Raw genomic sequence first — 26,229 nt, forward strand, 5'->3', positions numbered from 1 at the left:
GAGATAGATAATATTTTAGGGATACAAGGGGTATGGGGCAAAAGCGGGAATATGGCATTGAGATAGAGGGTGAGCCATGATCCTATTGAATAGCTGAGCAGGCTCGAAGGCTCCATAACCCTGCGCATTTACCATGGCTAATCCACTTAACCTGCACATCTTTGGGCACTAAGGGGCAATTTGGCATGGTGGAGACCAAAACTGACAGGTGACTGGAAACCAGGGGCCACGCTTGCAGACTGAACGTTCTGCAAAGCAGTCACCCAGTCTGCGTTGTTCGGCCTCCCTGATGGAGAGGAGACCACATCGTGAGCAACAAGTGAAAGAGCTACAAGTATATTGCTGCATCACTTGGATAGGGGTCTTGGATGGTGAGAAGGAGGTAAAAGGGTGGGTGCTGTATCTCCTGTGCTGGCATGGAAAGGTGCAGTAGGAAAGGGAGGGTGTGTTAGGGGCAACTGTAAATACAAGTTATTGTTTTTGGGTGCATTACCTGTCTGAGAGGCGGATGTGACACAGAGTTCCCCCGTGTTGTGAGGCTCTACATCTGCAAGTAAGGCTGCGGGTGGTGTACTGTGCCCACACTGAGAGTTGTATGAGTCAGAGCTTTTGGAATTAAACAAGGGAAGCAGCTGGCTAGTCCCTGGGTGAAGTGAGAAAGGGTTGGGAAATGATGCAGAACAGCTGTGATCAGCGAGAGAGGCCAGTCACCCTTGGAGGCCCCGTTCGAGGGCAGCACTCGCACTTCAACTGCATTTTCCTGAGAAAATTCACTGGGACGACTCTAAAGAAAACAGGGGAATGAGCCCCCTACCGCACCCCGCCCCCCCCTCTCCCCCAACAACTCCTAGCAGAGGTTGTGTGATTGCTAATATCTTGCTGGCTATGTAGGCGATGTTCTGGGCAGGAGAGTTCTTCTGTAAAAAGTCCACGTCTGCTCTGAGATGGGTGGGTGAGTGGCACGAAATGGGGTCAGACTGACCTGAGTATTGATGGGCAGAGTGGGAGAGACGTGAGTCTCGTGGGCAGGATCAGACTGGCCTGAGTATTGATGGGCAGAGTGAGAGAGACGTACTGGTGGGCAGGGTCAGACTGACCTGAGTGTTGCTGAGGACTTGGACAGATGTGAGTATTGACGCAGGCTCAGATGGATATGGGGTTTCCAAATCCTAGTTGGACGTTTCCCTTGGACATTTGATCACCTGAGCTTGTGCACAGTGGTTAGCGCTGCTGCCTCACAGCGCCAGGGACCCGGGTTCGATTCCAACCTTGGTTGATTGTCTTGTGTGGAGTTTGCACATTCTCCCTGTGTCTGCGTGGGTTTCCTCCGGGTGCTCCAGTTTCCCCTCTCAGCCCAAAGATGTGAAGGTTAGGTGGATTGGCCATGCTCTTACTGTCCAAGAATCTGTAGGTTGGGTGGATAAGCCATGGTATATGTGCGGGGTTATAGGGATAGGGCAGGGAGAGGGCCTGGGTAAGATGCTCTTTTGGAGAGTCGGTATAGACTAGATGGGTTGAATGGCTTCTTTCTGCACTGTTGGGATTTCCATGGTTCTCTCACTGCCCAACTCAGTCAAACAGCAGTTTTTCCTGATGAAAGGGTAGAGGCAGGATGGGTGAGTTGGGTGGTAGAGGCCTAGAGGCTGCTGCTACCCAAGACCTTGGCGATGGCTTCTGCCAACTGCCTGACTTGCAGTCACCTTGTTTCTGTATCCAACCGAACTATCAGTCTGGAACCGGCCTGGATGTTCCTCCTTCCACATCAGCCTGGTCAGTCCTTTGTGCATTACTATAGGTCAGGGGAGAGGCGGAGAGGTTTAGCCAAATAATTCCCGACCTTCAGGCCTAGATGGCTGAAGGCGGAGCCGCCAAAGGTGAGGCGGAGGAAGTGGGGTTGGTTTGCTGAAGACATTCCCATGGGTTTACTGTCTCTGAAGGCTCCAGGTTTCTCCCTTCCCTCCCTCCCTGTACTTCCCCACTCTCCCTGTACGGGCTGTTCCCTGGATTGTGCAGTTGTTTGTTTGAAATGCGTGCGTCTGCCTTGTGAAAACAGCTATCAGAGAGAGCCATCAGTTGCAGACTGGTTGTTGTGGTTCAAGAAAGGAACTCATCGAATGAATTACAGACAGCAGAAAACTTGCTGTGAAATGACTGGGTCTGGTCTTGGTATACCCCGCGGCGGCCTCTGCTCACTGATCTATTAACCCCATCACTGCACGTGCACTGAATCTATTGTTCCTCCTCCACTGACGCCATCTATATAGCTACCCCACTTGCTTGTTCCCCTGTCTCAGCCTTTCTCCAACACAGAGCTCAGTCCACCCATGTTAACCCTGTCACTGCCACTTGCGTGTAGCATGCTCCTACTGAAACTTAGTCCTCTACCTCCCATGTTCACTGACTGCAAGCTGGTACAATTGGTTAGAAGATGACTTATCCTTGCCCCCATTTTTCAAGTGTGTTGCAGGATTTCTGTGGAAGGGGAATTAACCTGTTGCTGTTTTTGCGTTTAAATTGCAAGCAAGTGTGTGCGTTCCTTATCGACATTCCCAAGTTAGGTGCAGAGTAAAAGTACCCGTGACATAGTCCTATCAAGCCTTCCCAGATTAAACACAGAGCCAGCTCCACAGAGTCCCTGCAATGCAGAAGCAGGCCATTTGGCCCATTGAGTCTGCACCAACCCTCCAAAACAGGATCTCACCCAGGCACTCCCTCCCCCCCGCCCATTCCCTGTAAACTCTCACATTTCCCATGGCTAATCCATCTAAACTACACATCTTGGATCACTAAGAGGGCAATTTAACATAGCCAATCCACCTAACCCCCATATCTTTGGACTGTGGGAGGAAACCGGAGCAGACACGGGGTGAACGTGCAAACTCCGCACAGTCACCGAGGGCCAGAATTGAACCCAGGCCCCTGGCGCTGTGAGACAGCAGTGCTAACCATTGTGCCGTCCCAGGCATTAACGTGGGGTCTTGGGAACAGGAGGTCATTCAGCTCCTCAAGCCTGTCCTGCCTTTCAGTTAGATCATGCTGGTCTGCACCCTGCCTTTGTTTCATTTGCCCTGATACCCTCCCCAATAAAAATCCTTCAGCCGCAGCCTTGAAGGATTTCAGTGACCCAGAATCCACAGCTTTTTGGGAGCGAGAGAGAAAGTGTTATAGATTTTCACAACTGTGTGTGCGGAACAAGATTTTCCTCATTTCCCTTCAAAATGCGTTTGTTGTAAGTTTTAAAAAGTTCTGTCCCTCCCCCCCAAGGCCAGTACATTCCTTGGGAGAAGCAGTGCCCAGAACTCATCGCAGCACTCCAGATGGGCTCTGCCAAGACTGCATACAACTGAAGCAGAAACCGCCCTCCCTTTGTATTGCAGGCCCTCTTGTGAGGGAGACTAATTTTTGGATCATTTTATCCCTAATGTCCTCCTTATCCTTCGGGTACCATGTCCTAGGAGGGTGTTGGTGACCATTGGTTGGTCCATAATGGTGAATTGACAAAGTACTGCAGTGGGGTACTTTCTGCAGTGTGTCTGACCAGGAAACCGTCCTGGCTCTTTGCCGCCTGCCATCAGGTGCATTGGAATGATTCACTTGTTGATAATCGACAAGCTTGGCCACGTTATGGACGCACCTTCTGTGGTCGTCAAGTCCTGAGGCAGGACTCGAACGTAGAGCTTCTCGGACTACCCACTGCGCCACAGGACCTGCTTTGCCAGTGTACTAGCTCTCAAAATCATACAGTGCAGTAGGAAGCCATTCAGCCCATTGAGCCTGCACCGACAACAATCCCACCCAGGCCCTATCCCCGTAACCCCATGCATTTACCTTGCTAATCCCCCTGACACTAAGGGGCAATTTAGCACGGCCAATCCACCTAATCTACATATGTTTGGAGTGTGGGAGGAAACCGGAGCACCTGGAGGAAATCCACGCTGACGCGGGGAGAACGTGCAGACTCCACACAGTCACCTGAAGCCGGAATTGAACCCGGGTCCCTGACACTGTGAGGCAGCAGTGCTAACCACTGTGCTGCCCATTGCCGCTCTTGTTGGTACGTAGATGCCCAAATTCCTTTTGCCCCTCCATGACGCCTTGTCCCCTTGATACGAAGAAAAATCTTCTGAAAAGAGGTGGGGATGTAAGGCAGAAATTCAGGGAGTTAGGGTGGAAGCTTAGAGCTAGAACAAACAGTTGTTATCGCTGGTTTGTTACCCGTGCCACGTGCTAGCGAGGAGAGGAATAGGGAGAGAGAGCAGTTGAACATGTGGCTACAGGGATGGTGCAGGAGGGAGGGATTCAGATACCTGGATAATTGGGGCTCATTCTGGGGTAGGTGGGACCTCTACAAGCGGGATGGTCTACACCTGAACCAGAGGGGTACCAATATCCTGGGGGGAAATTTGCTAAAGCTCTTCAGGAGGGTTTAAACTAATTCAGCAGGGGGATGGGAACCTGAATTGTAGCTCCAGTGTACAGGAGGTTGAGAGTAGTGAGGTCATGAATAAGGTTTCAAGGTCGCAGGAGTGTACCGGCAAGCAGGAAGGTGGTTTGAAGTGTGTCTACTTCAACGCCAGGAGCATCCGGAATAAGGTGGGTGAACTTGCAGCATGGGCTGGTACCTGGGATTTCGATGTTGTGGCCATTTCAGAGACATGGATAGAGCAGGGACGGGAATGGTTGTTGCAGGTTCTGGGGTTTAGATGTTTCAGTAAGATCAGGGAAGGTGGTAAAAGAGGGGGAGGTGTGGCATTGTTAGTCAAGGACAGTATTACAGTGGCAGAAAGGACATTTGATGAGGACTTGTCCACTGAGGTAGTATGGGCTGAGGTTAGAAACAGCAAAGGAGGGGTCACCCTGTTGGGAGTTTTCTATAAGTCTCCGAAACGTTCCAGAGATGTAGAGGAAAGGATTGCAAAGATGATTCTGGATAGGAGCGAAAGTAATGGTAGTTGTTATGGGGGACTTTAACTTTACAAATATTGACTGGAAAAGCTATAGTTCGAGTACTTTAAATGGGTCAGTTTTTGTCCAATGTGTGCAGGAGGGTTTCCTGACACGTATGTAGATAGGCCAACAAGAGGCGAGGCCACATTGGATTTGGTACTGGGTAATGAACCAGGCCAGGTGTTAGATTTGGAGGTAGGTGAACACTTTGGTGATAGTGACCACAATTCGGTTACGTTTACTTTAGCGATGGAAAGGGACAGGTATATACCGCAGGGCAAGTTATTGCTGGGGGAAAGGAAATTATGGTGCGATTAAGCGTGATTTAGGATGCTTAGGATGTGGAAGGGAACTGTAGGGGATGGGCACAATTGAAATGTGGAGCCTGTTCAAGGAACAGCTACTGCGTGTCCTTGATAAGTATGTACCTGTCAGGCAGGGAGGAAGTGGTCGAGTGAGGGAACCGTGGTTTACTAAAGAAGTTGAATCTCTTGTGAAGAGGAAGAAGGAGACTTATGTAAAGATGAGACGTGAAGGCTCAGTTAGGGCGCTTGAGAGTTACAAGTTAGCCAGGAAGGACCTAAAGAGAGAGCTAAGAAGAGCCAGGAGGGGACATGAGAAGTCTTTGGCAGGTAGGATCAAGGAAAACCCTAAAGCTTTCTACAGGTATGACAGGAATAAAAGAATGACTAGGGTAAGATTAGGGCCAGTCAAGGACAGTAATGGGAAGTTGTGCGTGGAGTCCGAAGAGATAGGAGAGGTGCTAAAGGAATATTTTTCTTCAGTATTCACTCAGGAAAAAGACAATGTTGTCGAGGAGAATGCTGAGATATAGGCTGTTAGACTAGGCGGGATTGAGGTTCATAAGGAGGAGCTGTTAGCAATTCTGGAAAGTGTGAAAATAGATAAGTCCCCTGGGCCGGATGGGATTTATCCTAGGATTCTCTGGGAGGCTAGGGAGGAGATTGCAGAGCCTTTGGCTTTGATCTTTATGTCGTCATTGTCTACAGGAATAGTGCCAGAAGACTGGAGGATAGCAAATGTTGTCCCCTTGTTCAAGAAGGGGAGTAGAGACAACCCTGGTACTTATAGACCAGTGAGCCTTACTTCTGTTGTGGGCAAAGTTTTGGGAAGGATTATAAGAGATAGGATTTATAATCATCTAGAAAGGAATAATTTGATTAGGGATAGTCAACACGGTTTTGTGAAGGGTAGGTCGTGCCTCACAAACCTTAATGAGTTCTTTGAGAAGGTGACCAAAGAGGTGGATAAGGGTAAAACAGTTGATGTGGTGTATATGGATTTCAGTAAAGCGTTTGATAAGGTTCCCCACGGTAAGCTATTGCAGAAGATACGGAGGCATGGGATTGAGGGTGATTTAGCGGTTTGGATCAGAAATTGGCTAGCTGTAAGAAGACAGAGGGTGGTGGTTGATGGGAAATGTTCATCCTGGAGTTCAGTTACTAGTGGTGTACCGCAAGGATCTGTTTTGGGGCCACTGCTGTTTGTCATTTTTGTAAATGACCTGGATGAGGGTGTAGAAGGATGGGTTAGTAAATTTGCGGATGACACTAAAGTCGGTGGAGTTGTAGACAGTGCGGAAGGATGTTGCAGGTTACAGAGGGACATAGATAAGCTGCAGAGCTGGGCTGATAGGTGGCAAATGGAGTTTAATGCGGAAAAGTGTGAGGTGATTCACTTTGGAAGGAGTAACAGGAATACAGAGTACTGGGCTAATGGTAAGATACTTGGTCGTGTGGATGAGCAGAGAGATCTGGGTGTCCATGTGCATAGATCCCTGAAAGTTGGCACCCAGGTTGATAGGGTTGTTAAGAAGGCGCACGGTGTGTTAGCTTTTATGGTAGAGGGATTGAGTTTCGGAGCCATGAGGTCATGTTGCAGCTGTACAAAACTCTGGTGCGGCCACACTTGGAGTATTGCATACAGTTCTGGTCGCCGCATTATAGGAAGGATGTGGAAGCATTGGAAAGGGTGCAGAGGAGATTTACCAGGATGTTGCCTGGTATGGTGGGAAGGTCTTATGAGGAAAGGCTGAGGGACTTGAGGCTGTTTTCATTAGAGAGAAGAAGGTTAAGAGGTGACTTAATAGAGGCATATAAGATGATCAGAGAATTAGATAGGGTGGACAGTGAGAGCCTTTTTCCTCGGATGGTGATGGCTAGCACGAGGGGACATAGCTTTAAATTGAGGGGTGATAGATATAGGACAGATGTCAGAGGTAGGTTCTTTACTCAGAGAGTAGTAAGGACGTGGAATGCCCTGCCTGGAACAGTAGTGGACTCGCAAACGTTAAGGGCATTTAAATGGTCATTGGATAAACCTATGGATGATATTGGAATAGTGTCGGTTAGATGGGCTTCAGATTGGTTTCACAAGTCGGCGCAACATCGAGGGCCGAAGGGCCTGTAATGTTCTTTGTTCTATGAATGCCAAAAGCTTGGTGGCCGCTCACACTTCCCACTTTGAACCAACACAAATGTCCCAGGTCAGTTACTGCTTGAGTTTGGGATAGAGCAATTTGGGGTTTGTGGTTTGCAAGACTCTCCTTTAGAGTAGAGGCTAAGAGAGAAATTTGGAGAGTGTTAAAATCCAGGAGAGGGTTTTGTTCGGATGAATAAGCCACTCCGTTTTCAGTGGCAGGTATCTCCGAGATATCAGCAGCCTCCTCTAACTCTGGTCCTCCTGTGAGTCCCCGTTTAGAATTACTGAACCACTGGTGGAGACCTCGGCCCCTAGCTCTGGAATAACCGCTCGACACTGCTCTGCCTCCATCTCTTCCCTTCAAGAGCTACCTTTCTGACCAAGCTTTTGGTCATCAGACCTAATATCAGCTTACATGTCTCGGCGTCATGTTTTATCACACTTCGGTTGGGTGCAGTGATTGTGTTAAACGCTTTGTGGAAATGCAAGTGGTTGTTGTGGCTGGAGAGTTCATCACCAGAGGACATAGAGTTAAGACAATTGTCAAAAGTACCAGAGACCAGAGAGAAGGTGAGGAATAGTTTTTCTTTATTCATTTTTGGGACATGGGGTGTCGCTGGCTGGCCAGCATTTATTGCCCATCCCTAGTTGCCCTTGGAGAGCAGTTGAGAGTCAACCACATTGGCCTTGGAGTCACATGTAGACCAGACCGGGTAAACACAGCAGATTTTCTTCCCTAAAGGACATTAGTGAACCAGATGGGTTTTTCTGTTAAGTGACAATGGTTTCCCGGTCATCAGTAGATTCTTAATTCCAGATATTTTTTATTAAATTCAAATTCCACCATCTGCTGTGGCGGGATTCGAACCCGGGTCCCCAGAATATTAGCTGAGTTTCTCGATTAATAGTTTAGCGATAATACCACTGGGCCATCGCCTCCCCACGCACAGAGCTGTTATGATCTGGAATGCACTGCCTGAATGGGTGACAAAGCAGCTTTATTGATTACATTCAATAGCGAATCGGATGAATTCTTGAAGGGAACAAAATGAATTGCTGGGTTATCGGGAAAGAGTAGGAAAGTGGGACTCATTGGAAAACACTTGCAAAGAACTATCACAGGCACAGTGGGCTGAATGGCCTCCATCTGTGTTGTATCTTTTTTATAAACAAAGCCATCTTCTCCCATCAACATGCTCTGCTGACGGATAGTGAGGACCCACGGCCTTGTCTCATGCCAGAGGGTCTGCTGCCATGATCTTTGGCCAGATGAGATGTACGGTGCAGTAAATTGCGTTCTCGCTTCTATCCTTTTCAAATGAAATAACTTGCATTTGTGTAGCGCCTTTCACAAATTCAGGGATTCCCAAATCATGTTACAGCTTGTGAAGCAGCTAAGTGTAGGTACTGTTGTAATGTAGGGAGTGTGGCAGCCAGCACAGTGGTTAGCACTGCTGCCTCACAGCGTCAGGGACCCGGGTTGATTCCAGGCTTGGGTCACTGTCTGTGCGGAGTCTGCACCTTCTCCCCATGTCTGCGTGGGTTTCCTCCGGGTGCTCTGGTTTCCTCCCACAGTCCAAAGACGTGCTGGTTAGGTGGATTGGCCATGCTAAATTCTCCCTCAGTGTACCTGAACAAGCGCCGGAGTGTGGCGACTAGGGGATTTTCACAGTAACTTCATTGCAGTAAGCCTACTTGTGACACTAATAAATAAACTAAACTTACACACAACACCCCCCACCCCCAAACTGTTGGTGTGCCTCAAATTCCAAAATATCAGTATGTCCCTCTCTCAAACCCCAGTCTGTCGGTCTCTCTCTCCATCAAACTCCATTCTGTCGATCTCTCTCTCTCTCAAACCTCAGTCTGTTGTTTTCTCTCTCTCTCTCTATCAAACCCCAGTCTGTCTCTCTTTCTCTCACTCCAGTCTGTCAGTGTCTATCTCTCTCTTTCTCTCTCTCACTCCAGTCTGCCGGTCTCCCCCTCAAACCCCAGTCTGTCAGTCTCTCTCTCTCTTTATCAAACCCCAGTCTGTCTTGTCAGTCTCTCTCTCTCTCGAACCCCAGTCTGTCGTTCCCTCTCTCTCTTTCTCAAACTTCAGTCTCTCTCTCTCTCTCTCTAACTCCACTCAATCGGTCTCTCTTTCTCTCTCTCGAACTCCAGATTGTCAGTCTCTCTCTCTCTCTCTAACTGACATTCCCTCTCTCAATCCCGAGTGTGCTTACAGCCTGGTTTAATTGGTGTATCAGTTCCTGGCGTTGATGTGCCTTGTCTGATTGCGTGTTTTTTTTCCTCCCCTTTTGTTTCCCCCTGCTCTCCCGGCCCCCCTTTCCCACAGGTTGATGGAGTTGGACTGACGGTGTGGGAAGGTGAGCAGCACGTGGACGGGGAGAGAGGATGCTGCGGCGGACCAATGTGATAGTCTGGGGGGTGCTGCTCTTCATCGGCTGGAACCTGCTTCTGCTCTTCTTCCTGCTGGGCCGCCCGCCCGCCGGGGGGACCCCCGACCCCGATCAGCTGACCCGCGAGGTGGTCAGGGTGGCCGAGGAGGTGGAGTCGGAGCTGGAGAACCAGAAGAAGCTGCTTCAGCAGATCCAGCAGCACCGGGGCCTGTGGCAGCGGGGGAAGGCGCCGGGGGCGGGGGGGAGCAGCCCTCCGGCCGGGGACCCCCAAGTCAGCGACGTGGTGCTGCCGGTGCTGGTGATCGGCTGCGACCGCCCGACCATCCGGCGGTGCCTGGACAAGCTGCTACACTACCGGCCCTCCAAGGAGCTCTACCCCATCCTGGTGAGCCAAGACTGCGGCCACGAGGAGACGGCCAGGGTCATCGCCTCATACGGCGAGCAGGTGATGCACATCCGTCAGCCGGACCTGTCCGACCTGCGGGTGCCGCCCGAGCATCGCAAGTTCCAGGGCTACTACAAGATCGCTCGGCACTACCGCTGGGCCCTCAACCAGGTCTTCCACACCTTCAAGTACCAGGCGGCCGTCATTGTAGAGGACGACCTGGAGGTGGCGCCCGACTTCTTTGAGTACTTCCGGGCCCTGTTCCCGCTGATGCTGGAGGATCCCAGCCTCTGGTGTGCCTCGGCCTGGAACGACAACGGCAAGGAACAGATGGTGGACACCAAGCAGCCCGAGGCCCTGTATCGCACGGACTTTTTCCCGGGCCTGGGCTGGATGCTGCTGAAGGCCACCTGGGAGGAGCTGGAGCCCAAGTGGCCCGGTGCCTTCTGGGACGACTGGATGCGCAGCCCGGCCCAGCGCCGCGGCCGCTCCTGCGTGCGACCCGAGGTCTCTCGCACCATGACCTTTGGCCGCAAGGGGGTCAGCAATGGGCAGTTCTTTGACCAGCACCTCAAGTTCATCAAACTGAACGACCGCTTCGTGCCTTTCACCCAACTGGACCTGTCCTACCTCAAGAAGGAGCGCTATGACCTGGCCTTCCCCCAGCTGGTGTACGGCGCGCCGGCCCTGCGGGTGGAGGAGCTGCAGCGCAGTGAGCGTGCTGAGCTGCGCCAGGTACGGGTCCAGTACTCCACCCGGGACACTTTCAAAGCCTTCTCCAAAGCCCTGGGCGTCATGGACGACCTCAAGTCCGGTGTGCCCCGAGCCGGCTACCGGGGCATTGTCACCTTCATGTACCGTGGCCGACGGGTCTACTTGGCACCCCCCAAAGACTGGACTGGCTATGACCCCTCCTGGAGTTAGCCCCGCGCCAACCTCCCTTCTGCCTCTTGTGCCCTTTCGGACTTACCTTTTTTCACCAAGATTCCCTCCCAAACCCTCCGTCTCTGTCTCTCTCGGCCAGAGCACGGGAACAGAGGGGTGGGTGTGGGGGAGGGCGCGGGCATCCTTGGCAGGCAGATTGCTGGCTGGCGGTGTTCTCTGCCCCTCCTCCCCTCCCACCCGGATTTGACTTTCAGCTGCTCACTGCCCCAGGGAAAGGAACGTGACTTCAGCAGCTTTCAGACTGACCAACGCCGCAGGGTTGCGAGAAGGAGAGCGGGGAGCCTTACTTGTCCAAAGATGGCCGGGGAGGGGAGGGGCCAGTGTCGTTGGGGGCCAGGGTTGACCAGATGGTGGAAGGGGACGGGGCGGGAGGGAGGGGTGAGAATCCACCTCAGTCTCTCTTTGGCCACTTTGGATTTGAAATGTCCTTGTTAACCCCCAATGCTGACTGAATCCTCATGCCCCTCCCCGTCCCCATCTCTCCTTTTACCCTCTGACCCTGCGGCACCATGTCAGTCTGGGGGCATAACCATATCAAAGTGCAATTGAGCTCCTCACTGTTACATTAATTTGTCAGAGGGCACCGATGCCGGGGGAGGGAGTGGGGGGGGGGGGGGGGGTGACATTTCTGATCAGTCCTGGACTGAAGAGGGAGCTGAAACCCCTCTGTACCAGCGAACGCACAATCAGATAGACTGTGTCCAACTCCAGTCAGGCCTGGCCAGCCATTGGGAGGGGTGGGGGGGTAGGGTGGGGGCGGTGGAGGGGTAGGGTGGGGAGTGTTACTGGAATATTTCTGTAGAAATGATTGATAAACAGAAGGGGAGTTTTCCACCTCCCTGTTGGAGAGAGGGGAAACTCTGGGAGATTCACCCAATATTCCTTCGGTTCGTTTCCCGTTATGCATTTTCCCCTCCAGCACTCAGCCCAGACAATATTTAAAGGCCAGGGAGAGGTCATAAGTCATTTCACCCCCGCAGCCTACTCTCCCAATCCCCCCCAGTTCAATCATAGCAAGATGTCCTTGTGGCTGACGTCACTCCCGATGGCCCTGAGTTAACCGGCAGTATCTGCCAGTGTCGAATTAAAACCCCAGGCCAGGAGTGGAATATCTCGCCCTCCCCCAGCGACCATGTCATTTTGGAAGGTGCAGCATATAGTTACCGAGCGCCGTCCCTTCACAACACCCCACCCCCTCAACTCCCCCAAATCCGAAAAGGTCTTCCAGCGAGGATCAATGAAAGAAGCAGACGCCAGAGCCAATGTCTTGCTGGTCGGTGGTGGGGGTGGGGTCTCGGATGGGTGGGCGCCTGATTGGAAAATCATTGGCGGGGGGGGGGAGGGGGGAGCTCCCACACGTAATGTGATGCCCGGTAAAATGTGAATGAAATGCAGGAATCAGGATTTTTTTCCACCAACCTTCCCAACGTGTGAAGGATCCACAGTGTCCCAGGAGAACAAGTTCACTGCACCACCCGTGGGTATGGAAACCAACAATCCTAATTCCCCGCCCGGTGGCAAGGTGATCAGCGATTAACTGCTCCTTGCTCACGATGTTTTAACTTGGTCAATGAGCAGAGCACCGTTTTTCCCCGTCTCCACTCCGTTTTCCCGACAATTTTCTGTCGCTTTTTTTTAAAAAAAGGAGCAAAAAGATGATGTCCCTCGACAGACTTCCCTGTGGGTTCAGGGGGGCAGAGGGGAATGGCAGCAGCTGTAAATAAATTTAAATATACATCTATATCTCATACAGCATCTATTTCTAAACCGGGGATGTTTGGTAACATGTGACTCTTAGTTTAAGCTGTGATTGACTTGCTCTGATCCTATTAAACACAAGAGATGTTTGTACATTTTACACATTGATCCCTCTGGATTTAAATGGAACTATTTTTCTGGGGGCTTCTCCTGACAGGCAGCATGCATCGAATAAGGGAAGGGGAGAATCACAATCTATATATATTTTTTCCATTAGGTATTCCTGAGAAAGTATCAAGGGTGACTGGAGCTCAGGTGGAGAGAGGGGCTGTGTGTGTGTTTTATTCTTTGGGTGAATGTTTGTATGGGTGCATGGGTAGAGTTAACCAGGGTTAAGAGAATTCTTGAAGGAATTTACAAATCGCAGATATTATTGAGCCAACTAATTATAAAACAAAGGCACTGGGACAGTTTTTTGTGTGTGGCGGAAGGGGATGGTTGGATTACAGGAGCTGCTTCATCTCAGATTTTCTTGGCAGCTGAGTTCCATCAGCCATAGAAGGAGGTGGGTCGCAGTCGTGAGTTCCATCGATGCAGCCGTGCCAACTCGCTGCCCCAGGGTGCCACCCCACCCCTCCTCCACCATCGCCCCTTCTCCGAGGTGGAGCGCCGCCACTTCCTCCTCGGTTTCCCATGGTGGGTTCCTAGGCATGAAAAAGGTTCATCCCTCTGGACACTTCTGCCCATCAGATCAGGCAGCAAGACCAGTGGAAACAGGACATTGAGGAGCCACAGGTCATGTGCCCCCCACCCCCCCATATGGAGCCCTGGCTTCCTGAGCACTTCCAGCATTTTGTAAATCAACCAGACAGTTCCTGACCCGATTTGATGAATAGACTTCCAAATGAAGTCTAGACACCACCTCCCCATATATATTTTTAAAATTTACCCTTCTGGGCAATGCTGGCCGGGTGTCTGGCTCCAGCAATCGATCTTCAATTCATGTCTCCCGAGTGGGGCAGGTCCACCTGGTGGGCAGCACATTGGCACTGCTACCTCGCAGCCGGGTTCGATTCTAGCCTCGGATCACTGTCTGTGTGGAGTCTGCACGTTCTCCCCATGGGTTTCCTCCAGATGCTCCAGTTTCCTCCCACACTCCAACGATGTGTAGGTTAGGTGGATTGGCCATGCTAAATTGCCCCTTAGTGTCCCAAGATGGGTCGGTCAAGAGGATTAGTCAGGTAACTATGCAGAGTTACAGGGATAGGACAGGGGCGGGGTACGATGCTCTTTCAGAGAGCTGGTGCAGTCCCAATGGGCCGAATAGCTTCCTTCTGCACTGTAGGGATTCTATGATTCTAATACCAATAGCCACAATTGGGGCAGTGCTGTGTGGGAACAGGTGGAGTGAATTGACTGGGGAAGGTCATGGTGGCATAACATCGCCGTGCAGCGGCACAGTGGTTAGCACTGCTGTCTTACAGCGCCAGGCACCTGGGTTCAATTCCCGACTTGGGTCACTGTCTGTGTGGAGTCTGCACGTTCTCCCTGTGTCTGCATGGGTTTCCTCCGGGTGCTCCGGTTTCCTCCCACAATCCGAAAGACGTGCTGGTTAGGTGCATTGGCCATGCTAAATTCTCCCTTAGTGCACCCGAACAGGTGCCGGAGTGTGGCAACCTGGGGATTTTCACAGTGACTTCATTGCAGTGTTAATGTATGCCTACTTGTGACACTAATAAATAAACTTTAAGGTGAGTCTATTACCGGGTACTGAGTGTGCCCAGAGGGATTCTGGTTCGCACCATTGCTAGGTCAGAGGGTAATCTGTCAGATGGAGACTTGGGGGTGGGACAGATTGTCAGGGGGATGTCAAGAAGTTGGGAGGGGGAAGTCAGGCTACATCTGACAATAGGGGGTGGTGGGGGAGGAGGTTTAAAATAAGTCAGCCGGGGTCTCTTCCACATTCCTGCCCCCCGCACTGCCCCCCTCATCTCTCCACCACCTCTAACTCCTGATGCTTACTGCTTGAAAGTGTTTCAGGAGAGGCCACCCAGAGTTGAATAGCCTGCTAACCCAGTGATGATGATGCAGGGGAGGAGCTGGGAGTGAGGAGTTGGCACACGTGGAGTCCACACCTGCAGGAGATAGTCCTAAGGGGGAAATGAAGAAGCCTTGGTGATTCCTATGTTGGAGATTCTGTGACGGGGTTTGGGGTGCTGTGGGCGGTAGACAGAGGGGGAGGGGAATTGCCAAAGACCAGTTCACCAAGGCGGCCTCCACCTTCCCTGTTGCTGCCTGGTCCCAAGTTCCCTCTCAAATTTTTTAAATTTAAAACAAAAACACTGCCTTTGTACAGGAGAATATTTTTTAAAAATGAGGTCTTTAAATGGACGACGAACCGAAGAGGGCAGGGCAGGATACAGGATTCCTGCTGTGAATGTGGGGCTTTGGAATGGGTGGGAGGGAAGGGGTGTCACACTGTTTCTCCCTGAGGGTGTCAGCTGATAGCCGCCCGCCCCCGAGTACTGGCAACTTCTGAATGAACCAAAGTGGGGCTGTTAGTTCCCTCTGGCTCAGGGAGGCGGTCGACTAACCCTTTGTTCCGAGGGGATCAGATTCTGGCCTGTGCGGGTTCCCTCAAATCTGTGAAGAAGAAATGACTTGAAGTGAGGTCTCCAACAACAGGAGGTGGAAAGTTTGTGTGTCCCTGACACTGTCCCAGTCCTTACACGGGGAATTAATTCTGCAGGAGAGGTTGGTTGGCTGTTGATTATTTTCCCCCCCTCTCCCTCTATTTTATTACCTGTGTGACTTTTTTTGAAAATGAAATAAAAAACTGTTCTTTGCTTTGTTCTGGTTGCAGTTTTTGGAACAAGTTGTGAGCAATTGCCACGTACTCACCACACCCCCCCCCACCAACCTTCTCACACAGACAACGAGACGCACAATCATACACAGAAACGGGGACACATACACTGGCAACAATTAAACATCTTTAACACACAAAGGCAGCACCGATTGTCAATCAATACTTACCACTGAGCCACATATGTGCACAGTGGTTAGCACTGCTGCCTTACAGTGCCAGGGACCCAGGTTCGATTCCCAGCTTGGGTCACTGTCGGTTCGGGGTCTGTACGTTCTCCCCGTGTCTGCGTGGGTTTCCTCCGGGTGCTCCGGTTTCCTCCCACAGTCTGAAAGACGTGCTGGTTAGGTGCATTGGCCGTGCTAAATTCTCCCTCAGTGGACCCGAACAGGCGCTGGAGTGTGGCGACTCGGGGATTTTCACTAACTTCATTGCAGTGTTAAGATAAGCCTGCTTGTGACACTAATGAAGAAATTGAATCAAAGGCTATGGGGGGGGTTGATTGGGAATGTGGAGTTGGAGACACAATCAGATCAGCCATGGTTTTATTGAATAGTGGGCCTAATCCTGCTCCTAATTCACAAGTTACAGACCCTTCAAGCTATCTATTCCAAAGCCCTGACAATTCAGGTCTTCCTGCGTCGCTGTTGCTTCAAAATAATCAGTCCGGCCTATCCAATCTCTCCTCAAAACTGAAATTCTCCAGTACGAGTAACATCCAGGTACTCCAAATGCAATTACAACTTTCCCATTGTGCGGTGAGCAGAACTAAAGGAAATTATTTGAATTAGTCAGCATTAAGCTGTTGACAGCCCAGACATTATAGAGATAAAGTTTCAGACTCGGAGGAGCCACGCACAGTCCAGAGAGGAAGTGGAACTGACACGTTAATCTCAGCCATGTAAATCACACAGGGTCAGCCTCTCACTAAATAAATTGCACAATAAGACCCAAAACATGCAGAAATTCTGGGCCACAGAAAGGATCATGTGGATGATCCAAAACATTGGCCAAAACATTGTCTGATTTTAAGAGGAAATTAGATCTAGCTCTTGGGGCTAAAGGGATCAAGGGATATGAGGTGAAGGCGGGATCAGGATGTTGAATTTGATGATCAGCCATGATCAAAATGAATTGAAGGGCCGAATGGGCTACTCCTGCTTCTAGTTTCTATGTGGACCACATGAAATACAAAAGGTGGGAAAACAATAACCACTTGCCCCGGATCTAAATCCAACCCAGACAGACCAACATAAATTGGTCTAAGGCGATGTCCTTTCCCCCTCTGGGACTGGGTGGGACAGTGGGTCAGACACTGTCCTTTCCCCCTCTGGGACTGGGTGGGACAGTGGGTCAGACACTGTCCTTTCCCCCTCTGGGACTGGGTGGGACAGTGGGTCAGACACTGTCCTTTCCCCCTCTGGGACTGGGTGGGACAGTGGGTCAGACACTGTCCTTTCCCCCTCTGGGACTGGGTGGGACAGTGGGTCAGACACTCCTTTCCCCCTCTGGGACTGGGTGGGACAGTGGGTCAGACACTGCCCTTTCCCCCTGTGTATCTTGAGTGAAGCTGAAGTAAAAGTTTTATTTACTTTAAAGTTTATTTATTAGTAAGTAGGCTTACATCAACACTGCAATGAAGTTACTGTGAAAATCCCCTAGTCACCACACTCCGGCGCCTGTTCTGGTACACTGAGCGAGAATTTAGCACGGCCAATGCACCTAACCAGTAATGTAGTGTAAACAGCTTCCTCCTCTCCCATGTGGGAATGACTCAATGTTGCTCATGATGCAAATAATTTGTTTAGTAGCAAAACTGGATGTCAGTCCAGGCTCAGTGCTCAAAGAGACTTTATTTACAGTCAGACCAGTTCTCCGAATAGTCCTATGAAGGTGAGCATTGCTCAATCGAGTCCTGGGACTGTGGTGTACACCGCACCCCAGGTTGCACATGTCCAATCCTATATTGCTGGCCCAGTCTTTAGTAGGACAGCCTGGGCCCCGAGAGGCAGGCCACAGCCTGGCTTTGAGGTTGCTCCCTCCCTGGGCCCATAGTTTAATCCTGGGGTAAATGGGGGGTGTCAGCAACAGCGACTGTCCTCGACGACTGGTCTCTCCAGCAGACGAGTGGGATTTGTTCCCACCTCCGAAGATTGAGACCTTGGCCCTCTGCCTCTCAGGCGCTGCCGGCTCGCGTTCTCTTGGCCCGTGTCACCGCGACTTGTCTGGGAGCTGCTCCAAGCTCTGGATGGCCTGCCTCACTTGCTCCAGCTCTGTCTGCAGAGAGTAGACCTGGGATGGGGGGTGAGAGGGGTGGAGGAACAAAACAGTACGGGTCAGTACAGTCTCCCCCACCGCGTCAGGTCCCCAACTCTGGTTACGCACACCCTGGAGATGTCATCAGGTGACCACCAAACATCTCCCGCACTGCTATCATTGGCTATCCGACAAGACCATCATGGCTAACCCTTGCAATCGGAGAGTGGATAGACCCAACTGGATAACTCTGTTAGTTAGAGGAGAATGGATAAGTGTTCATTCAATCTCAAATGATGATGTCATGCACGTTTATCAGCCTCCCAATCATTGTCCTCCTGGTCCTGCTCTCCACAAGCACGCTGAACATTCCCCTCGGATTCCTGGAGGCTCCAGGGCTGATCCTGGAGGGTTGGCAACGCCCCAATCCTCGATCCGCGTGCCCTTCGGGTTGGGGACTCACGGATGGCAACTGCTGAAGGCCATCGGATTGCACCGGGAGGGGAGGGAATCCCACCGGAAGTGCAGGAATGGACCGTAGGGGAGGGTATCCTGAACTCCATCCCTTTTCCCAGCTTGTTCCGGTTTCCTCCCAATTGGGTGGCAAAGAAATTGTTGAGGGGGTGTTTCCTCCACTTGCCCAGTCTCAGAATGGAGAGTGGCAGCTGCTGGAGGCTTGGGGTGGGGACGGGGTGGGGGGGGGGGCGGTAAGTGGGGTAGCGAATGGGGAGGCAAACGCTGTCTTGGCAGTGATCCCACCATCCCCCTCCTCTCCAACGCCCCCAGCACCAAAGGCCTAGGCTCATGTGGAAAAGGGCCACTTGGGGTGAGATTCTGTCATAGAATCATAGAAATTAGGAGCAGGAAAAGGCCATTCGGCCCTTTGAACCTGCCCCCCATTATGATTATGGCTGATCATCCAACTCAATAGCCTGATCCCGACTTCCCTCCATATCCTTTGATCCCCTTTGCCCAACAGCTCTATCTGACTGTCCCTTGAAAATGTTCAATGTTTTGGCCTCAACTGGTTTTCTGTGGTCGTGGATTCCACACATTCACCACTCTCTGGGTGAAGAAATTGCTCCTCATCTCAGTCCCAAAAGATTTCTCCCGTATCCTCAGACCCCTGGTCCTGGACACCCCCACCATCGGGAATATCCTTCTTGCATCCTCCCTGTCTTATCCTGTTATCATAGAACCCCTACAGTGCAGGAGGAGGCCATTCGGGCCATTAGCTCTGCATCGACCGCAATCCCACCCAGGCCCTATTCCTGTAACCCCACATATTTACCCTGCTAATCCCTCTGCCACCAGGGTCAATTTAGCACGGCCAATCCACCTAACCCGCACATCTTTAGACTGTGGGAGGAAACTGGAGCACCCGGAGGAAACCCACGCAGACACGGGGAGAATGTGCAAACTCCACACAGACAGTGACCCGAGGCCGGAATTGAACCTGGGTCCCTGGCACTGTGGGGCAGCAGTGCCAACCACTGTGCCACCATTTAGGTATAGGTTTCTATGAGATCTCCCCCTCATTCTTCTGAACTCCAGCAAATATAATCCTAACTGACTCAGTCATCCCTCATACGTCAGTCCCGCCATCCCAGGAATCAGTCTGGGAAAGAGACTGGTCCATCCAGTCACCAGGAGGGTGGAATGAGTGTGTGACGGTGTTGGGGTGTGGTTTGGAAAGGCAGGGAGGGGGTAGCTGCATGGAAATGATCAATCGAGACCACAATCCCACCCAGGCCCTGTCCCCATAACCCCATGCATTTACCCTGCTAGTCCCCCTGACACTAAGGGGTAATTTAACATGGCCAATCCACCTAACCCCACATCTTTGGACATTATCACATTTGCACATTATCAGCCATGATTGAATGGTGGAGCAGACTCGATGGGCTGAATGGCCTATTTCTGCTCCTGTGCCTTATGGTCTTATGTCTGGCATCAAAATCAGGCAGTACATTATCCTCAGCTCTGCCTATCGCTAACCACCCCCCTCCCAAAAACCCCATCCTGGTGACAAATCAGGTCCCCCCGGAGCCAGGCCGAGGCTTGGAGTTGGAGCAGGTTCTGGTAAAGGGTTTAGGGCAAGCCTGTCAGTAACACCCAACAGCACACCCCCTCCCCTCCCCATACCCCAGGTCTCACCTTCTTGGCGTTCTCCTGTCGGATCCTTTCCGGAACCTTCTCTTCATAGCCAGGTATCTGGGTGCGGCTGATGGCTGTGGAGAGCTGTGCCCCAATCCGCTGCTGCCTCACTGACAGTTTCTCCAACTCCTTCTGTAGATCGATGAGGCCCTGCCGGGGCAAAGGTGGCAAGGTCAGCTGGGCAAAGGGGCAAGGTGAGGCAGGGAAAGGGGCAAGGTGAGGCAGGGAAAGGGGCAAGGTGAGGCAGGGAAAGGGGCAAGGTGAGGCAGGGAAAGGGGCATGGTCAGGCAGGGAAAGGGGCATGGTCAGGCAGGGAAAGGGGCAAGGTGAGGCAGGGAAAGGGGCAAGGTGAGGCAGGGAAAGGGGCAAGGTGAGGCAGGGAAAGGGGCAAGGTGAGGCAGGGAAAGGGGCAAGGTGAGGCAGGGAAAGGGGCAAGGTGAGGCAGGGAAAGGGGCATGGTCAGGCAGGGAAAGGGGCAAGGTGAGGCAGGGAAAGGGGCAAGGTGAGGCGGGCAAAAGTTGCAAGGTCAGCTGGGCAAAGGGGCAAGGTGAGGCAGGGAAAGGGACAAGGTGAGGCAGGGAAAGGGGCAAGGTTAGCCAGCCAACTGCAGGTTCTCACCCACCAAGGCTCACCATCACCCTTAATCACCCCCATCCCTGCAACTTACGCACCACTCTTAACCTAACTCACCCCCCCCACAGCCCCTCCCCACATTACCCCCCCCCAACTCTCCCTCTACCCCTAAACCCCCAACTCACTCACCACCCCCTCTCCTAACTCAGCCCCCTCTCCTTCCTCCCACCATCTTGCTCTCTTCTTCCCCATCTCATCCACCCACCATCTCACCCTCCACCATCTCGCCATGGCATCATCTCCCCACCTCCCACCCCACCTCAACTCCTTCCCACCCTACCCTCCCTTGATTCACTCACCCCCAACCCAGGCTTGCCCCCTCCACTGGGTTCACACCTCCTCCCCTCCGAAGGGAAATGGAAGAAGCAAGGGGGAGGGAAACGAAGGGAGCAGAGGGGGTGGGGGGGGAAATGGAGGGAGTGGGAAACGGAGGGAGGGGGAGCAGGGAATGGAGAGAGCGAGGGAGGGAAGGAGGGAATGATGGAGAGGGAAATGGAGGGATCAGAACTGAGGGATCAAGGGAATGAGGGAGAGGGGAACGGAAGGATCGAGAGAATGAGGGAGAGGGAAATGGAGGGATCGAGGGAGAGGAGAACGGAGGGATCGAGGGCAGGAGGGAGAGGGGAACGGAGGGATTGAGGAAATGAGGGAGAGGGGAACGAAGGGATTGAGGGAATGAGGGAGAGGGGAATGGAGAGAATGAGGGAGAGGGGAATAGAGGGATCGCAGGAATGAGGGAGAGGGGAACGGAGGGATCGAGGGAATGAGGGAGAGGGGAACAGAGGGATCGAGGGAATGAGGGAGAGGGGAACGGAGGGATCGAAGGAATGAGGGAGAGGGGAACGGAGAGAATGAGGGAGAGGGGAACGGAGGGATCGAGGGAATGAGGGAGAGGGGAACGGAGGGATCGAGGGAATGAGGGAGAGGGGAACAGAGGGATCGAGGGAATGAGGGAGAGGGGAACAGAGGGAATGAGGGAGAGGGGAACAGAGGGATCGAGGGAATGAGGGAGAGGGGAACGGAGGGATCGAGGGAATGAGGGAGAGGGGAACGGAGGGATCAAGGGAATGAGGGAGAGGGGAATGGAGGGATCGAGGGAATGAGGGAGAGGGGAATGGAGGGATCGAGGGAATGAGGGAGAGGGGAACGGAGGGATCGAGGGAATGAGGGAGAGGGGAACGGAGGGATCGAGGGAAGAAGCGGTGTTGTATATCCGAGGCAATGTCACGCAAGTTGTTTCCTCTTGTTGGGGAAATGCACGGCTCAGCAACGTAACGATAAGAGAGTTCCTAAAAAATCCAGTGAGGGAACTGTGAAGAATTGCAATATTACTGAAGGGAGACACTATGCCGAAGCTTTTCACCTTGTACACCCAGGACAAAGACAAGAATACCAACTTTCTTGAGTAGAATGTGGAACCTGTTTCCACACGGAGTCATTGTGGCCAATTGCATTAAAGGGGATGCTGGGAAAAAAAAAATCACACAAGGGAGAAAGATCTAGAAGGATATGTTGATAGGGTGTGAGATGAAGTAAAGTGGGAGAGGGTTCATGTGGAACAGTAAAACCCCAGCTCAGACCCAATGGGCCAAATGGCCTGTTCCTGTGTCATCAATTCCATGCAATTCTCCCAATCAGCTGCCTTGTTTGTTTTTATTCATTCTTGGGACATGGGCATCGCTGGCTGGCCAGCATTTATTGCCCATCCCTAGTTGCCCGAGAGCAGTTGAGAGTCAACCACATTGCTGTGGCTCTGGAGTCACATGCAGGCCAGACCGGGTAAGGATGGCAGATTTCCTTCCCTAAAGGACATTAGTGAACCAGATGGGTTTTTCCAACAATGGTTTCATGGTCATCAGTAGATTCTTAATTCCAGATATTTGGAATATATCAGACAGCAGCTGTTCTCTAACCGGGGAATCTGGCGAGCAGGAAGTTAGGATGTTAGAATGCTTCCTAAGACCTCGACTAGCCCTGGGCCCAACCACCTTCAGCTGCTTCAGCACTGACCTTGCTTCTATCATATGGGGAGCACGGTGGCACAATGGTTATGGGCGACATGGTGGCACAGTGGTTCGCACCATTGCCTCACAGTGGCAGGGACCCGGGTTCAATTCTGGCCTCGGGTCACTGTCTGTATGGAGTTTGCATGTTCTCCCCGTGTCTGCATGGGTTTCCTCCGGGTGCTCCGGTTTCCTCCCACACTGCAAAGATGTGCGGGTTAAGTTGATTGGCCATGCTAAATTGACCCTAGTGTCAGGGGGGTTAGCAGGGTAAATATGTGGGGTTACGGGAAAAGCGCCGAGGTGGGAATGTGGTCGATGCAGACTCGATGGGCCAAATGGCCTCCTTCTGCACTGTAGGGATTTTATAGTTCTATGATAAGGTCATAAGTAGGGATTTTCGTTGAATGTTCAGCACCATTCGCCACTCCTCAGATACTGAAGCAGTCCATGTCCAAGTGCAATCAGACAAGTGCCATCTCCAGCAAGAGAGAATCTAACCATTGCCCCTTAATCTTCACTGAATTCCCTCATTACCAACACCCTGGGGATTAACATTGACCAGAAACTGAACTGGACTAGCCGTTGTTAAGAATTGGGGAAAATTCAGATCAAAAAGATCAAAGTCATAGAATCATAGAATCCCTACAGTGCAGAAGGAGGCCATTCGGCCCATCGAGTCTGCACCGACCACAATCCCACCCAGGCCCTACCCCCACATATTTTACCCGCTAATCCCTCTGGGTCAATCTGAACAGTGGAGGGCCGAAGGGCCTGTTTCCTGTGCTGTACATCTTAGGACATTAAGGGGCAATTTTTAACCTGGCCAATCAACCTAACCCGCACATCTTTGGACTGTGGGAGGAAACCGGAGCACCCGGAGGAAACCCATGTGGACATGAGGAGAATGTGCAAACTCCACACAGACAGTGACCCGAGACGGGAATCGAACCCGGGACCCTGGAGCTGTGAAGCAGCAGTGCTAACCACTGTGCTACCGTGCCGCCAAGGTCAAAGCAGGGGAGATGATTAGAGGCAGACGGCTGGAGAAATGATGAGATGCGAATTAGCATATTAGTGGAAAATAAATATATTACATATGAGACTGGAGAAAACAGAAGGGCTGCAGTGGTTCAAGAAGGCAGCTCACCACCACCTTCTCAAGGGGCAATTAGGGATGGGCAATAAATGCTGGTCTAGCCAGCGATGTTCACATCCCATAAATGAATAAAAGGCAAAGTTGGAACTGTTCTGGTTGGAGAAAGTTGAGAGGAGATTTTGAACACCTCTATAAAACCGTGATGTGGGGAGTGGGGGGGGGGGGGGGGGGGGGGGAAGAGGTGTCAAAACGGCTCCCGTTGGTGGAGGGGTCGACAACAAGAGGGCATTGGTCCAAGGAGACTGACAAAGTAAGCGGAACCAACGGGAACTAAATCCTCTTTCCTGCCCCCAGCGAGTGGATCGGATCTGGAATGCACTGGCTGACAGCGCAGTGGAGGCTGGGTCAATCTGAACAGTGACCAGAGGAGGAAACAAGTGGCAGGGTGACAGGGTGGGACAGTGGGGCCAGCTCAGGTGCTCCTCACAGAGCTGGCAAGGGATAAGCCTTTTTGTACAATAACCCTTTTGTATAGAGCATAGAGCAGTATAGCACAGGAACAGGCCCTTCGACCCACAATGCTGCGCCGGACATGACAAATTAAACTAATCCCTTTTGACTGCCTTTAGTCCATATCCCTATATTCCTTGCATATTCAGGTGCTTATCTAAAAGCCCCTTAAACTCCCCCATCATATCTTACTGCACCAACACCCCGGCAGTGCGTTCCAGACACCTACCACTCTCTGTGTAAAAACCTTGCCCCTCACATCTCCTTTGAACTTTGCCCCTCTCACTTCAAGTGCATGTCCCCTGGTATTAGACATTTCAACTCTGGGGAAAAGATTCTAACTGTCAGCCCTATCTGTGCCTCTCATAATTTTATAGATTTCTATCAGGTCTCCCCTCAGCCTCCGCTGCTCCTGACAAAATAGCCCGAGTTTGTCCAGCCTCTCCTGATAGCTCCTACCCTCTAATCCAGGCAGCATCCTGGTAAACCTCTTCTGCAGCCTCTCCAAATCCTTCTGTAATGTGGCGACCAGAATTGAACGCAGTACCCTTAAGCGCGGCCTAACCAAAGTTTTATAAAGCTGCAGGCGTGTCTTCAATTAATGCCCACCAACCGAATATGATTACCCCGTCTCAGTCTGAGTAAACTGGCAGCGATGCCCTGAGTGCCACCTACCTCCAGGAGCAGGTGAGCCTGACAGTGCTGGTTGACGATGGCGACGGCACAACCCAGGGGAGCCCTCTCCCCGGGGGTCAGCAGCCGAACGGAGCCCGAGCGGGATAGTGTCTGGAGGGGGCCGAGGAAGGATCCCAGCCTGCCAGCCGCATCCTCATGGCAGGAAATGTACACTGCGGATAAACGCGGAGGAAGCCAGTTAGCGGAGGTTCATAGAATCGTAGAATCATAGAATCCCTACAGTGCAGAAGGAGGCCATTCGGCCCATCGAGTCTGCACCAACCACAATCCCACCCAAGCCCTACCCCCATAACCCCACATATTTACCCTGCGAATCCCCCCGACACTAAGGGGAAATTTAGCATGGCCAATCCACCCAGCCTTGTTCATCTCCATACTGTCTCCCAATGCTCAGGTGTTTTATTCACACACTGCACCCCTAACGCTGGCGTTTACCCCAGCATTATACCCAGCGTTTATCGGTCACGTGTATGTCACGGGCAGACCGCGTTTCCCAGCGCGTACTCACACTCTGGTCGCGCTTTGGTCAGCTGGTAATCGGCACGGACAGCTCGCACCACACGGATCACTTCCTGCACCAACAGGAAGTCCAATTCTTCCTGGGGATAATTCCAGTCCGGCTGTAAGAGGGAGAACAATCTCCATTTACACGTCACACCCAGAGGCCCCCCGTCCGCAAGGGGCAGGGTTTCCATCAGAAACCGGTGTAACCGCAAACCCCTGCCCCTCACTCCAGCTCTGCCGGCTCAGAACCGGCAGCACCGGGCACGGTACTGAGGCCCAAAGACTGCTGACAGTCACCCAGCATCCCAGACAACCTGGCACCCCTCCCCCCCCCCCCACCCCAACCCACCCCAACCCCTACCCCCACCCCCCCAACCCCTACCCACCCAGTCCACCCCAACACACCCAGGCCACCCCAACCCCTACCCTCCCCCACCCCAACCCACCCAGTCCACCCCACCCCACCCCAACCCCTACCCCCCCCCCCCCAACCCCTACCCACCCAGTCCACCCCAACACACCCAGGCCACCCCAACCCCTACCCACCCAATCCACCCCCACCCCAACCCACCCAGTCCACCCCAACCCACACCCCCCCCCCCCCCCAACCCCTACCCACCCAGTCCACCCCAACACACCCAGGCCACCCCAACCCCTACCCACCCAATCCACCCCAACCCCAACAC

General features: G+C 52.3%; 3 protein-coding genes across 4 annotated transcripts in view; 1 reads left to right on the forward strand and 2 right to left on the reverse strand.

The window, feature by feature from the left end:
• Positions 1-15,670, forward strand: part of LOC144496891 (alpha-1,3-mannosyl-glycoprotein 2-beta-N-acetylglucosaminyltransferase-like) — a 54,104-nt gene extending 38,434 nt beyond the window's left edge. For both annotated transcript variants that reach the window (XM_078217489.1, XM_078217490.1), the window contains one exon: positions 9,728-15,670. In XM_078217489.1, the coding sequence (XP_078073615.1) occupies positions 9,787-11,100 (1,314 nt within the window). In that variant the 5' untranslated portion in view covers positions 9,728-9,786 and the 3' untranslated portion in view covers positions 11,101-15,670. The remainder of the gene's footprint in view (positions 1-9,727) is intronic.
• A 619-nt stretch (positions 15,671-16,289) lies between these two features.
• Positions 16,290-25,960, reverse strand: LOC144496899 (valine--tRNA ligase, mitochondrial-like). The gene is made up of 4 exons (XM_078217506.1): positions 25,548-25,960; positions 25,019-25,191; positions 20,099-20,248; positions 16,290-17,977 (listed from the first exon to the last, which is right to left on the reverse strand). The coding sequence occupies exons 1-4, from the start codon at positions 25,732-25,734 to the stop codon at positions 17,897-17,899; spliced, it is 591 nt and encodes a 196-aa protein (XP_078073632.1). The 5' UTR covers positions 25,735-25,960; the 3' UTR covers positions 16,290-17,896.
• Positions 25,767-26,229, reverse strand: part of LOC144497665 (valine--tRNA ligase, mitochondrial-like) — a 26,399-nt gene continuing 25,936 nt past the window's right edge. Inside the window, exon 15 of the mRNA XM_078219108.1 lies at positions 25,767-25,812. Coding sequence (XP_078075234.1) covers positions 25,767-25,812 — 46 coding nt within the window. The remainder of the gene's footprint in view (positions 25,813-26,229) is intronic.

The sequence above is a fragment of the Mustelus asterias genome, chromosome 8 (genome assembly GCF_964213995.1).
Source record: "Mustelus asterias chromosome 8, sMusAst1.hap1.1, whole genome shotgun sequence".
NCBI lineage: Eukaryota > Metazoa > Chordata > Chondrichthyes > Carcharhiniformes > Triakidae > Mustelus > Mustelus asterias.

Bases quoted from the DNA above. Each gene is read 5' to 3' on its own strand.
- LOC144496899 (XM_078217506.1), bottom strand. From the start codon at position 25,734: ATGGAAACCCTGCCCCTTGCGGACGGGGGGCCTCTGGGTGTGACGTGT. The intron at 20,249-25,018 runs GTAGGTGGCACT...TTGCCCCGGCAG, and splicing joins AGGCTCACCTGCTCCTGGAG to GGCCTCATCGATCTACAGAA. The intron at 17,978-20,098 runs GTGAGACCTGGG...CCCCCATCCCAG, and splicing joins GACAGGAGAACGCCAAGAAG to GTCTACTCTCTGCAGACAGA.